The sequence below is a fragment of the Stegodyphus dumicola genome, chromosome 2 (assembly GCF_044657685.1).
Source record: "Stegodyphus dumicola isolate Sdum_Otavi_A_Nest chromosome 2, ASM4465768v1".
Lineage (NCBI taxonomy): Eukaryota > Metazoa > Arthropoda > Arachnida > Araneae > Eresidae > Stegodyphus > Stegodyphus dumicola.
In genome coordinates, this window is record NC_140769.1 from 263,012,100 (window position 1) to 263,027,745 (window position 15,646).

Consider the following 15,646-nt stretch of genomic DNA (forward strand, 5'->3'; position numbering starts at 1 on the left):
TTATCTTCAGCGCAGATGTTTTTATTTTATTTGGCTTATAATTCCTTACTAAGTGTAGTATTTTATCTCGATGTACTCCGTCTTTGATATGATTTAAATCAAGTTCCTCGTCATTATAATTCGCTTCCGATAGTGAAGAAAGTGACCCAGAGGTTATTGAAAACGAAAACATTTCGATTGACAAGTAAGTCGGTATTCTCGGCACAGAAATTACGGGACTTGAACAGCGGAACTTTGTAACCGAACAAGAAATTATGTCTGTTTATAGAATTAAAGAGAAAGTATTATCGCAGAAAACGAAGCAACTTAAACAACTTACATTGAAAGAAATGTTTAATAAAGTAAACAAATAAATATTAAGCTTTTTTTTTTTGTAAATTTTGATACCCTTTAGATCATAATTGTTCTTTATTTCATAAATTACGGTTTCATATTTTTAATTTTATAATTTCTGCATGCCATCTTACCAGATTTAAACTGATGATCTATAATCCGGAAAAATCGATAATCCGGAATCGCCGAAGTCCCGACGAGTCCGGATTAACGACTTTTGACTGTATATTAAATTGTATTATTTTTTTAAGTTTTAAGTAAATTTTCATAACTTTAAAATTATGATGGATCCAACAAATGTTTAAGCGATTGCAATAAATAAAATATTTTTGCTTACATTTTGAAATAAAAATTGCTGAAAAGAATATCTAGATATACAGTAGATAACCAATATTCCACAAACACCTATAACCAGCGTTGCATCTTTGAATGTAAACAATATACATACAACATTATATATATATGTAAGATATAATAAAATGTGATGGCTATGTTAAGAAATTATTGGTGACCTTAAAATTGACTATTCTAAGTTTTATGTCCCCCACCCTAAAAAAAGTCATTCTGGCCTAACATTCTGGGCCAAACCGGTAAGAATTTGTTCCAGAAGGTTCTCCATCCATCTATGGCATATCGTCATTTTTGTCGCCAAATATGGCAACCCTTTAAACCTGGTTTGCAGGAAAGCTATCCTATAATGGCTGGACATTTCCCAACAATACATATATGATAATTAAGTAAAATTAATAATTCTATTTGCCTTTGGCTTTTTTCCTATTTGTGAGGATATTTTAGTGTTGCTGTCATTTAATTTTATTTTTAAACATAGATAGAAGCACTGGTGTAGCTTTTTTTTTTTTTTAAGATTTTTCATCCATAACACATATTTATTATTATTGAAATGTAATTTCATAAATATTATTGTATGATGCTCACTTACGTAATTATTTCACATTTTTCCAGGTATTCGTATTTATGTATTCTAAAATCTGAAGCATGATGTCAAAGAAACAATCCAGGAGACCAAGTGTCTATGAATATTTCACCATTATAACAGATGAAAAGTATTTTGCGTGTCAGCGTGAGACTTTAAAGTGTGGTATTGATGGTGAGAAAAAAAGTCTTTGGTGCTTCAACAAGAACCTCAAATTTATTGAAGCACATAGCACGCTTACATCCACAAATTTTTGATAAAATTGTGCAACAGAAAAAGAGATATCAGGACCTTGCACTTCTACTGGTGGCAAGCTTACCCCACTAGTTTTTTTCACTACAGACAAGATAATTAAAACTATGACTGATGAGAGATTTTTAAAAAAAATCTTATTAACATAATTGTACCAAACAGTGTATTCCTGAATGTATTTTTGCAACCTGCATTCCTAGGACTTAAATAACAAAATAGCAAGGAAACTTGGAACTTCATTAGACATGGAAAGTGGCCAAAAACTTATTTTCAATAATGGTATGAGCACGAAAAAAATTTGAAAGATGACCTCAAAGAGAAATTCAAATACTTAAAGATGGATACAGCTACCAGACACAGAGTAAACTATTTAGAAATTAATGCTATATTTATTAATAATGATGAAGTGATCATTACAGAGGCACTGGCCATAAAAGATACTGAAACTCATCATGATAGCCATTATCTCCAAAAATTAACTGAAAGAGTTTTAAAAGAATCTGAAGAAAAGGAAAAGCAGATTCTTTGCATAGATACTGATAATTCATCTAATATGGTTAAAACAATACAGAAGATGAATGAAGATGAAGAAATTGTTATAATAGATGAAAAAAAAGACAGCTTTAGATGCTGAAACTTCTCAAGCATATTTATATGAAGCTTTAGATGTTACTGCTGAAGAGGCACCAAAACTCTGCCAAATCAAACAAATGCATTGTGCAGTCCACAGCTTGCTGTTAGAGATGGGTTGAAGGAATCTCATGCTTGTGCTCTCATTGGTAAATTTAGGCAAGCAGCAATAGTAACAAGAACTCTGAAAATTCATGCCATTCTTAGGAGGCAAGCAGGAAAAGGAGCAATTATTAATCAAGAAACATGATGGTGAAGTACACATTTGATGATAAAAAGGTTATTAGAATTAAGAATTTTTTTAGAAGAAGTAGATAACCCTAATTTTTCACTAAGAAAAAGACTGTGGAATGATCTTGCAGAATTGGAAACACAATATAGCCACAAAAGGGCTATAATCCGATAAATTATGTGGAAGCTTGTTTCCGCAGAAATGGAAGAATGTGATGTCGTTCTTTCTAAAATGTGAGAAGTACTGCAGAAGGAATCATTTCCCCAATGAAGAAAACAGAAACTAGTTTGCTAGACAATAAGATATACGTAGATCCAAAACACTGAATTTTGGTGGATGACAAAAAAATTAAAAAAGCAAAGAAACGCATTTATGAACTTTCACTAAAAATGAAATTATTCTCAAAACAATTGGAGTACTCAAATCAGGACAGTCAGACTGCAGATACTGCAACTGAGTCTCTATTATCCTCTTCCAACGATGAATTAGATTTTGAGAAAATTTGGATAACATTGAAGAGGCTAAGGCAAAGAGAATGAAAATAAAGAACAAAGAGCCTCTAGATATACAAATGAAAAAATACAAACAAGATTTCTAAGCAGCCCTTGAAGAAATAGAGAAATATAAAAGCTCCTGCAAGATACCTGTTTTAGAACTAACACAAATCTATCATGTAAAGTTAAAAGACCCTAACAGTAACAGCTCTTTCTCCTCCAGTTAGTGTGGAAAGACTATTCTCAGCTCTGAAGTTTATCAAACTGGATCTATGGTCCTCTATCAAAAAAGATCTTGCCGAAGATATACTTTTTCTTAGAAATTACTAATGCCAGTTTTCCCATTTCATAATAAATGCTAATTAACTCTTTGAAATCCAGACCCTTCGCTAACCTGTATCTTCAAAATACCAAACCGCCCTGCAATTTCCTCCCCTCCCAGTCCATTAATGTGAAAAATAGGTGTGAAGATTTCGAATGACATCCTTTGTAGTTTCTAACAAAGATTCCATTAGCCTTTGACCCCATTCTTTATAAAACTATTCTGAAGGTCAGACTAACAAGCCTTTCTGGCTTTGTTATGATCACAACTGAGATTTTGTTTATTTTCGTTATTTTTATAGGAAGGAATAAACTGATTAAAAATAAATATAATCCTTAAATTTTTAAACTGCACTTTTATTGCTGTTTAAAGCTTAAAAGCACACTGTACCACAAAAGAATCAACAACAGAATGTCACGAGCAACTAAAAGATAAGAAACCTCTTAGGACAAGCTGCCTGCAGTAAACTAATACAATGCATTTGTTGAAACTGCTCCTGCTACTGCATACCTTAGGGGGAGGGAAGAAAACAAGAACTTGGCTGTTTTCAGGTGGTTCTGGTTGTTTCAATGTAGAGCCGCATGGGGAGGATTGGTTGTGAAAGAGTTAATGAAAATAATCTGTTATGCCATCATTTTTTTTTTTTTTTCTGTATATCTATTACGTCTTTTATCTTAAAAAACAATAAGCTGTAATACATGTGTATATGTTGACATATATATGAGCGAGTCAGAGTCTTTAAAATTCCAGGAGTCTGAGTCAGCCATTTTCCCTACCAACTCCACAGCCCTGCATCATACAAACAGAAGACATTAATTAAGTATGCACAGAATATTGTAAATCTCTTCCTTGTGATATCTTCAGTAATATTTCTTTTTCTCTAATTTATAGATTATTTTATGGCTTAAGTTTATTATTATCAATAAATATCTGAACAACAGTAGTCTGTTGATGCTCATGCAAAAGCTTAAGTTTGGAGGAACTCAAAAATTACATGAAGACTTTTGACAGCATTGCAGTTGGTAACCTTAATGCATTTATTATTCAAGGGCTTAATTATACTCTTTGAGGGAGGGATTTAAAACAAATCAAGATTTTTTTAAAGTAATTTGTAAGGTTCTTAACTTGCATTTGCATACAAGGGAAATAATTAAAGGATATCATCAAACTGGCAAGAAGTAAAAGATATGGCACTGCTATATCTTTTCTGAGCCAAAAATAATAGTTTATTAATATTATGGCCTTTCAGATACTGTTTCAGTAAGCAATATATGATAAACAGATCAAAAATATTTTTAATACTCTGAATTAAGTAAACAATTAAATAATTAAATTAAGTAAATCATATTGAATGGAACACATAATTTTTTAGTGAACTGGCAAAATGGAATTCAAATTATGAGCAAAATTAAGTGACTATAGAAGTCTTTTTATAATCCTTTTCACCTGTATTGTTCTCATCATTTTTTAATAAAAACTAAACATGAAAAAAAGAAAGTGGCAATATCTTTCAACCTTTCCTGATTTATTTTAATTAATGCAAAGCAATGGTAATTTTTTTACAGCATCATTAATGTTGTCCAATAAATACACAATTGAACAGCGATTAACTAACTAACTAAATAAATCTTCAGAGTTCTTTACAGTTATTAGCATACGCTGATGACACCAATATTATAGACAGAAGCAAATAGGTGGTTTGGAGACTTATATTTCTCTAGAATCTGCAGCCAGACATTGGACTTACCATTAATGAGTTTAAAACAAAATTTATGGCAGTAACTAGCAGAGTACATAATCCCCTCCCACTGGAAATAAAATCTTATACTTTCGAGGGTGTTTCTCTGTTTACATATCTTGGTACCACCATCTCTAACAGTCCTAATATTAAACTTGAAATTGACAATGGATTAATTAAAGCTAATAGATGTTATCATGGTTTAAAGAATTTTTTAACATCTAAATTATTAAACTTCAAGACAAAAATAAATCTTTATAAAACTCTTATTAGACCTATCATATTGTACGGTAGTGAATGGTGGGCATTAACAAAGGCTTCTAATTTTTTTTAAGAAAAATATTGCAAAAAATATACGGCCCAATTATAGAAAAAAATAGATGGAGAATTTTGTTTAAACATGAAATATATAGAAGATATACACAACCTAATATTGTCTGAGTCATCAAATCTTATCATATCAGGTGGCTTGGACATATTTTTAAATATGACAACTTCAACCCTGTTAAAAAGGTAACCTTTGCAAATGTACCAGGAAAACATGAAGACCTCGCATAAGATGGATAGACAGGACAGACAGATCTCAGAATTCTAAAAATCAATTATTGGCAGACCGCAGAGACTAATCGGAAGCTTTGGAGGAAGCTTGTTGAGACGGCCTTTGCCTGTGATAGGCTGTATTATATTCACCGAGTACCTTGTATTCTGATTGTAAATTGGCAAAACAGCCAAAAACAAAAAAGCATAGAAATCCTACATGTAAAATCATCAAATACTAGCCTTTGAACCTGTAAAAAAGTGGTATATAAGGCTAATGAAAGGAATTTTTAGCATTACAGTAAGTTTTTGTAACTACAAAAAAGAATTAATTTTCTTTGTACCTCAAAGCAGCACCGGGGGGGGGGGGGAATGATATATTGTCTTTTGATGCAGTTCACCACATTTTTGAAAGATGACAACTAAGACTATTATCTGCAATACAACTAAGAAACATTACATTAAGTGTTTTTGTACGCTAGTATTTTTTGGCAACAGTGTCATCAGCTGCAGTTTTCAGGCTACCAACATCTCAAAATGAGGTTTGACCATACAGTTTCTTATTGAGTTTCCTCCCTATGTGGATCAGGAACAATGAACGATCACAATGAAGAGATTTGTAAAAATGTGTTAACCAAAAACTTCAAAAAAAAGAGAGGGGAGGAAGGAAAAATAGAAAACACTGTAAAAAGGTAAAAAGAATAAATGGAGAGAAATAGTAATTGCATTCAATACTTACTGTAACAGTTTACTCATACACTTATTCACATTTTTCTACACATGTTCATTCATGTATGCTTTCTTCATGTACACATTACAGCTAAGAACAATTTGTACACTTAATTACATTCACTTTCTGGCTATTCAGTGATTATATGGGACACAGTATATTGTGAGCAATTATTTTTAGCTCCTTCCTAGCCACGATAATCTGTTTGTGAGGTAAGGGATTGGTAATTGTTATCTTAATAGATTTTTTTAATAAACCTTTACATAAAAGTTATAACCTCTTTAACAGTTTGTATGTTAACTACAAAAATAAACTTACCTCAGATATTGAGGGTGTCATAATGCTGGTGTACATAAGAACAGGATGCCAATGAGAAGTATAAGACTTGTTTAAAAAAAGGAAAGAAAATATATTAAAAACTGTTCAATGGAAAACATTAGAAAAAGTCATAGGTCATAATTTCAGGTAATTCCAATTTAATAGTCTCATTTTATATAAAATGAACATAATTCTAATATATTTTAAATGTACACATAAATTATAATATATTTCATTAAACTGGTACTATACAATAACTAATGGAACATAATTTCCAATTCAGTACTACACTAGAACATTTTTTTATATTTAAAAATTTTTAGTAATATTAATTACATTCACTTTCTTGCTATTCAGTGATTTCTTTTCCCATCTATAATATAATTTTTACAAATTTAAAAAATCATTAATCTGACTTAAAGCAATAAGAAACTATTTTAACTTAACTCAGATATGTAATCCGTAATGAGATATTCCTTTAGTGAAATGTTGGTTATCTTAAGTTAAAAGGAATAAAAACTCTCATCTGAAATTAAACTAAGATGTAATAAATATATTTAAATTATATTTTATCTTAACTGATAATTTTTGTTTGTTACAATATTGATAAGCAGATTAATTAGATATTCATTAAATAAGAATATAAGTGGTTCTCAGTTATAAATATGATAAATTCCTGTGATTTGTAAATAATTTAAATTCTTGAAGAATAGCACAAATAATAACACTAATTCTTGAAATATAACTAATAATATCATAATGATTAAAATATGATAAAAATGATACAGAAGAAAAACAATATATTAACAATTTACAGAAACTATTGTACTATTCTTTTAGTTCGCACAAACATGAAAATAAAATCTTATAAACCAAGAGAGAAGAAATAAAAAATAATCAACTGTACTTTCTAGTTATCCACATCTGCAGTTTCAACACTTGGTATAACTGTTGTGTGGTTTAGCACATTTTCAAGTTTACAAGTCACAACAGACTATGCACGTATGAACAACAGAGGTGTTTGAGTGCACATTGATTTACATGTGTCCTATTTAATTATAGTTTCACTGAACAATATCCACAGCTGTCAAAATGTAAATATTGGGCTTATATACTTACCTCTCTGGAAAAAAAACTTTGTTTATTATAAAATGCTTCTTTTTATTGTCATTTATGCACAAAAGAATACCTATAAACTATGTAACCAAGCAAATATTTTTCACCAATTCCCATGTTGAAGAGTTGAAAGCTTTTCATGGAGGTGTAGATAAACAGAAAGTACCCAATTAATTTAAATCTTGCTTCATTGTTTTTCTTTCTGGAAGGGGAATATCTGGAAGTGAGGCAAGAAGACTGGCTAATCAGATGAAATGAATGCTACAGAATTGGAATTTGATTTACATACAGTAATATAAGTATGCTCTGCAGTTTTCTTCCTCTCAGTTTCCTTTGACAACTTTGAATAGCTTTCATTGCAGACTTTATGTAAATTGTTCCATTCAAATCAAAGACAAATAAAGTTTGATGTCAGTTTTAGCAACTGAGAATTTTTAAAAGAAGGACTGATTAGACTATAGCTAACCTCATAAAGGGAACTCATATATATATAATGAAAGCAAAGGGTTTCGACCAAAAATCTCTTTAAGCTTTTTTATTTGAAAATAATGCCAAAGGCAAGATAGAATTTTCCAAGGGATTGTCAAAAGTTCAAATTGGCATCCATTTCAAGCATAGTTATTATTTCACAAGATACAGATAGATCAAACAAGAAGTTTAGAGGCACTTACTGCATAAAAGTATTTTAGATAGGTCGGATGCAGGGAAATAATATAATAGTACAGTACTATTGGATTCCATTACCCTCAATGCATTCATGATTAAAATTATGCTGGAGATGAATGAAAACTAATTATCATCATTACTGGTCAACGCCTATGATCAGTGATAGGCATAAACGCACTCATGAATTTATAAGTCCAAGCAGCTAATACCAGAAGACAAGCTGGGAGGGAACAGAAGAAAAGAAAGAGGAAAAAATAAATACTTACATTATCTGATGAATTGCTTTGGGGGTTTGCTGCTAAAGGCGCACCAAATTCATCATCTGAACAATTAAAATGACTTTGCATGCTTTTCACAACTTCAGGATAAAGTAACCGTTGTACTCCAAATGAATCAGTTTGCACGATTTTCATAGGAACGTTACAAAAGGCTAAAAATGATTTAAAATGGGTCAGGAAAATTATAACAAAAAACAGAGGAATTTACATTGCTTATTCAAAACCGAAAAGGTGAAATATATTTGAAAGGTACTTGCTTAATAGACAGACACAAAATAATTTTGTAATGCTTAGGATTAAAGAATATGATAATTTGCAAATACAGTGGTTGTATTAAAAAAATTAAGAAACTAGACTGCCCTATTTTATCAGCAGATGGTTTTTAGAACTATTAAACTATATATACATGATTAAAACACTCAAATCTATAAATTTAATATATACCTCAAAATACGAATTTTATTCATTGCATGATAATTCTTATCAAAGTTCAGTAGGTCAAAATTCTTTAATACCTTTTGTAATGTCATCTTTTTCATCTTTATTTTTTATATTATTTATTTATTTTTCGTATATTTTATTTTTGCTACTTAATTCTACAACTCTAACCTTTTAACATGCCAAATCAAATTTTGTTCCCATTTTATTCACAATACGAGAACTCCAGAATACAACAGATATAATAATAATAACAAAACTATCTTATCGTGCTTTCAGCTAGAAATACAAAATTAAATTAATGAAAACAAATTGACTTCAGCTTCTTCCAGGAATAACAGACAACACAGAATTCATTTATTTATAGTTTACACATTTAAGTTATGTCCTAGCACCCAGCTCTGTTAATTTTATGAACTACTACTAAATATTCAAAGTAAAGGGGAAACTCACTAACAGACAGCAATAATGTTCAGATGTAAAAGAGACATATTCATGGAAGTAACATTCAGTATGCACCATTCATCCTTAAATATTAAACTTGGTTATGATTTGAAAGGTAAATACACTTTTTTCCCACTTTTCCAAAAGATATAATAAGTCTAAACTATTCTTTATTTGTTGACAGAGGTTGTATTCATGTTAGTGACTTTTGACCTCATATCAGTATGGTAGTCATGAATACACAAACCATTTATCATTTAACATTAAGCTATTAAACAAATACCAAATGATGATGTGCAGATTTAAATGAAATGTCCAAACTACTTTCCCCCCCCCCAGCATGGACCTACTGTGTTTCTCTTATATCTAATGACATCCCCCCGAAGCCTTATCATGCTATGATAATAAATACTGAAAGCATAAATCTGAAATTTAAGATACTGCAATAATTTTTTTCATTAAGACATTCATTATACAGAAATACTACAATTCGCAAATGAAAAAAAAGTCCAATAAATACAAATTACAAAACTAAATTTAAACACATGCATTAAAGATCTGTAAATGAAATGGAAACATGTAAACATTTTATTAGCATACAATTTTATATTTTACATTCTATTAAATTATAAGCCCCCCTCTTACACACACACACAAAGAAAATCTGGACAGCTTCAGGAAGCAACTCTAAAAATTTTTATTTTTATTAACTAATTTAGTTCAAGGGTTTGGGAATTACAGGACTAAGTGCATATATTCTACAGGTTCGTTAACCAAATTTAAAACTTGCCATGGTATAAGAAAATTTAAAAATTTCAGGTAAAAAAGCTTCAGCTGATACTGAAGCTGCTGAAATATTTGTAGATGAATTTATTGAACTCGCTAATAGTGAAATGCTATCTCCAGAACAAATTTACAACACTCACGAAACTCGTCTTCTCTGGCAATATGCATCGCGAAATATCTTGGCAACCTCTACAGAAATGGCTCAACTGGTGTCAAAGATCCCAAAGAGAGATTAACAATTTTGGCATGTGCAAATGCTGCAGGAACGCATAAGTGTAGACTTTTCATAATCAGGAAAAATACACAACCTCGAGATTTAAAGGAGTAAAGATTTTCCCCATTATATATATTGTACAAGTGAAACAGCATGGATGATACAAGCGTTAACGAATGAATGGTTTGAAAATCATTTCATACCCGAGGCTCGGCAACATTTGAATTCGGGTGGTTTACCTGATGACACATAAACTGTCCTGGTTGTAGACAACAGTTCAGCTCATACTTCAATTAGTTTTAGTGAAAGATAATGTATCCATATTATTCCTTTCTCTAAAGTGTATGTCTATCATTCAGCCTATGGATATCGGAATAGTGTGTGCGCTGAAATGCAAATATAAAACAGCATTTTTAAAATACATATTAAATTTTTTGAATGGCAAGATTATTCAAGAATTTTTGAAATATTTTAGCATAAAATATCCTGTGTGGAGCATCACAAGGTCGTGGGAGGATGTGTCTCCAGATACTTTAAAAAATGCTTGGCATACTTTATAGCCGGCTACCATACTTCATGGTGAGGATGAGGAAGATGATAGCTGCGAATGTGAAGGTTTTCCGATATCACAAACCAAAGGTGCAATTTTTCACTTAATGGATTTTGAAAAGAAATGTGGAGAAGCGGTAATAAATGAAGATAATATAACAAAAGAATATTTATTGCAATGAAAAGCTCCAATCATCAATCAATTAATGAATGGCAAAATCTGTGGAATGGTTCTAGATCCAGAAAATAAAATAAATAATAATAATAATAATAATAATAAAACTGAATAAACTAAAGCAATTATCTACACCCAAACTTCACTTTTGTAATTTCTAAGAACAAAACAAATCTGTAAGTAGGATACATTATTATTAAACATTATTTAATATTTAATTATAAAATAAATTCAAGAGTAAAATTCACAAATTTTTTCAAGTAATTTGCATTAATTTATAAAATTTTTTGAAACATTTATATCTTACACTTATAATAGTCTCACATAGTTTAAACAAGATTAGTGACTTTTTATTTAAATTTTACTAACAATTTTATATTGACTCTTTCTTTTATGCCTCATTTCATCACGTACTCACTCAGTCCAGAGGTACATGCAAATTTTGTCAACTGGCATAAGTTAAACTGTGAAGTAAAAATAATAATCAGCATGACTCTTAACGAAAGCTTGGCTGTTGCCACTGCAGTTGCTTGCTTACAGACAGAGAGCCACCGATCAGAAACATGAACGTCTGACATCGGTAAGTGTTGAAACTTAGTTGCACTTTGTCTGACCCAGACAGTGTCATAGCTTTATGCAAATTTGCTGAAGTTTTAACACAGTTAATGTACAGTGGTTAATATAAAGTTCCAATACACCACTGAAGTACCAGATATGATAGGTTATTTTGTATTTTTGAAGTCTCATTAGCTGTAAGGAATAATTTTGTATGTTGATTTATACATTTTTGTGTTGTATCTTGCATACACAATAAAGATTAAAGATAGGGGATAGCTTGAAGTAAAGATAACTTCTAAAGGTGAGCAGTTAATTACAAATATTAAATTTGTCTAATTTAACATTACAAATATTAAATTAGATATTCTTAGCCATAACATATTTACATTGTTACAAATACAATTTTTTATTTCCAAAAAATATCCATTAAAAAAACACCAAGAACATTTTACAGCATTTATTATTTCTAATATTTATTCTAAAATAACACTAATATAATTGCACATTGAAAGCTACAAAAACTCTGTTTTGTACCAACGACAAACAACAAAATGTTTATGCACCTTTTAAACTTGAAAATTTTCCAGGCATTTTAGCTAATTTAGATCGATTTCTTTTTCTTTAGCATCTTTTCTAAGTTTATTTGCTTTAACCGCTTGCCTGATTATCCCGAGTTAGATCGGGTTCGTATATATTGCAGTTAATTATGATCCCGTGAAAACTCGGGTGAAGCAGAATTTATTAGTACGATTTGTTTAATCACGGTTTTACTCGGCCTGGAGGAAATGAAAGGAAATATTCAGCTTTGATTGGCAGTTTGCCAAATTTTGTGTGGTTCTTTTCGAGGGACTGGTCACATGTTTCCCTATTGTATAGTATACGTCGGCTTGTGGATTAGTAATGAATAAAGAATACATACATTGAAAAAAAATACAATAATGGCAATGATGCAAGATAGCGAAAGCGATGATTTTTCAGATAGTGATTATGAAGAGATTGGGGAAAAAAAAAAACTAATAAGACAGTGTACTCTGTGCTCCCATAAAAAAGATTCCAGCGGTAAACCAATAAAAAAAAAAGGGACCAGATACCAGCGTAGAATGTCAGGTATCACTTTGTGTTGTCCCTTGTTCCGAAAACTATCATACAAAGACTAATATTTAACATTTTTCATTTGCCTAAGATAACTCAAGACAGTAAACTAATATTAAAACTAAATGCTTTTACACCTTCAAAAAATTTAAAATTCAACTTAAAACCTACATATTTTGATTTGTTTCATTTTGTTGTATTTAATAATAAAATAAAAAAATGTGATGATTTTTTTGCAAGTTTTTTCAAAAAAATTTGTTAGGGAAGCGGTTAATAAATAAATCAATACTCCCTATAGTCTCTGTCTCATTTCCTAATTTGTTAATGTTTCAACAATGTACCTTTGAAGAATAATTTTCTCTCTTTTTATAAAACAAATTTTTGTTTTAACCACTTGTGCTAAAAAGATGTGCCATGCACGCAGAGTCGTAGCTAGGGTTTTCAGCGCCCAGGGACAACTGAAGATTTCTCGCCTCCTACTGCTTGCCAAGGATGGAAAACATTTAATTATAAAATGTCGTAACATCAGTTTGGCGCCCCTTGGATTCTGCGCCCAGGGACAGATGCCCCCCTTGCCCTTTAGCTACGCCCCTGCATGCACGTCGAGATGCTTTTGCCTCAAACCGCGAGCGACGTGAACACCCCGTCGATAGGCATTTATCGCAAAAATGAAAATAACGTGGGGCACATGTCGCCTAAAAACGAGATTGTTTATTTCTAAAGTTACAGCTCTGGATTGCACTTGCAGACATGGAGCGGCGTAAATGAAACACTTTACCGCTTGTTATATTGTAGCGCACGGCACCGCAACCGTGAAGTTTAGTCGTAGAGCAAGGTGGTTAATGGCTTTCCTCTTCATTTTAGAATTTTTGCATTTAATTAAAGGCTTTTGTTATTCTAAAAAACTGCTTGTACTTAGAATGTTTAAATGAAACTGCTAATTTTATTTCTTTATGAGTGTTGATGTAGGGTTTTCCTTATTTTGCATAACAAATTTATTTTAAGTTTGATTTCCTGTTCTAAACTTCTCAACTTTCCCTCTCATTCTCTCACCAGGATGTAAACTTAAAGTTAAATGAAGTGATATTTAAACATGTGAATATCTCAGTTTATTCAGAGCGTGTTTTGCTAGCCAAGTGCACGTTTCATTGTTATTTCGTGGTCACGCTTGTAAGCCTCTTGGCCTTATCAGATTAATATCATGTCGGTTAGATTTCTGTGAATCTGCCTCTTAGGCATAAACTTGAGTCCACTCTTGCACTATTTATTTCAGGTTTGACTTGTATTATATTCTACATTTTAGTTCCCACCGCAAGTGGACGGTGTTTTTGTAACACATGAAGTCTGTGCCATTCTGTTAAATTAGTTTGAATTAATAAAGGGTTATTTTTCACCCTTCTTCTGAGCTGGTAATTTATTCACGCCTGTGCGAGAATTCACCAGGTTCATTGTAGGATCTAATTTAGTTTACGTGGAATGATAGAGATAGGTCTTACATTGAAAATAAATATGAAATGACGTAAGGTCTTGACTTTCTCACTTGACTGTTCATAATGTAAAGTCTTGACACTGGCGCCACAGCCAGTTTGCGAGAATTTTTAGAATTTACTGAAGCATTGAGCAACACATGTTAGGGCAGGCACTAAGGTATGTATGCTGCACTGACACATATATAATGAATCCTTTAAAATTTTCGGTTTTAAATTTCTTTGCTTTCTTTCATTGCTTTAATACTTGTGTTTAATGAAAATATAAGAAAATAAAGGGAAGATAAACATATTAAGAGAAAGACTTCTGGGATCAAAAGGACAAAATTAAAATAATTCTCTTTTTACTGTTCTTCCAAAAGATAAGTAATTCTTCATAAATTTCCTATAAAACACATCCATTACGTGTTAATATCATAAAGACACTTTTCCTTTTGTCGCACTTTCCTGAAAATTTTAAGTCTATAAATCTTGCCTTCTAAACAATCTAAAAATACTGCCTTCAGACCTTTCTAGGTGCAAGGTCTAAAGCCCAAAGGAAAAATTAACCTTCTCTTCATAAGAGCAAAATCGAAGTCCAATCTCTCTTTGGAGTAGGCTCTGGCAACCATTGTTCCATGTAATATGGACAAGACAACAACAACAATGGTTCAGTGTCTCCAGAACATCATTTCTAGCACTGTTATGATTCATTTACTGTTGGACAGAGTAGCTGAAATTTTATTAAGTAGTATGAGAAAAAATTCAAACTTTCCAAAAATACATCCGAGGAAGATAAGTGATATGAGTAGACTATGATGCATTTATCTTTTTTAAATGTTAACAATATTTTATTTGCTGATAACTGAGGAAGATACCATATCCTTCTTCCAAGAAACATTTCATTTCATTTCATACAGCCTTAGAGATGATCTCAGTGCTATTATATAAGGGCCAGTGAGAATGGGAAAGTACCTAATGAAGAGATATAGTGCACTTCAGTATCTCAATATTTTTTTTTCAATGAAATACTAGAGCTTCAAATAGGCCAAATATGTCATGAAAATTGATAATCACATTCATCAGTTGCTAGCTTTTCTAAGATGAGGGTACATTGTGTATGATACTATTGCATTACCAAGATGGTTGAAATAATAAAGAATTTAGTTTACCTGATGTGCAAGTTTTATATTTTGGGAAAAGGTGACGGGAAAAACCCAGAATATGGAACACTTCATGCATTATAACCTACATAATCATAAAATAATTTCAGTAACTTTTTTATAATTTAAAAACATAGAAATAAAAAATATAAGCAAAAAGCAAAAGGAAGAAAGATTAATC

The 15,646-nt window shown here is 31.1% G+C and overlaps 1 protein-coding gene across 4 annotated transcripts in view; it reads right to left on the reverse strand.

The window, feature by feature from the left end:
• Window positions 1–15,646, reverse strand: part of LOC118191827 (ciliated left-right organizer metallopeptidase-like) — a 111,090-nt gene that overhangs the window by 50,779 nt on the left and 44,665 nt on the right. For all 4 annotated transcript variants that reach the window (XM_085812104.1, XM_085812103.1, XM_035362684.2 and 1 more), the window contains 3 exons: window positions 15,475–15,550; window positions 8,569–8,732; window positions 6,521–6,586 (listed from right to left, as the gene is read on the reverse strand). In XM_085812104.1, coding sequence (XP_085668230.1) covers window positions 6,521–6,586; window positions 8,569–8,732; window positions 15,475–15,550 — 306 coding nt within the window. The remainder of the gene's footprint in view (window positions 1–6,520; window positions 6,587–8,568; window positions 8,733–15,474; window positions 15,551–15,646) is intronic.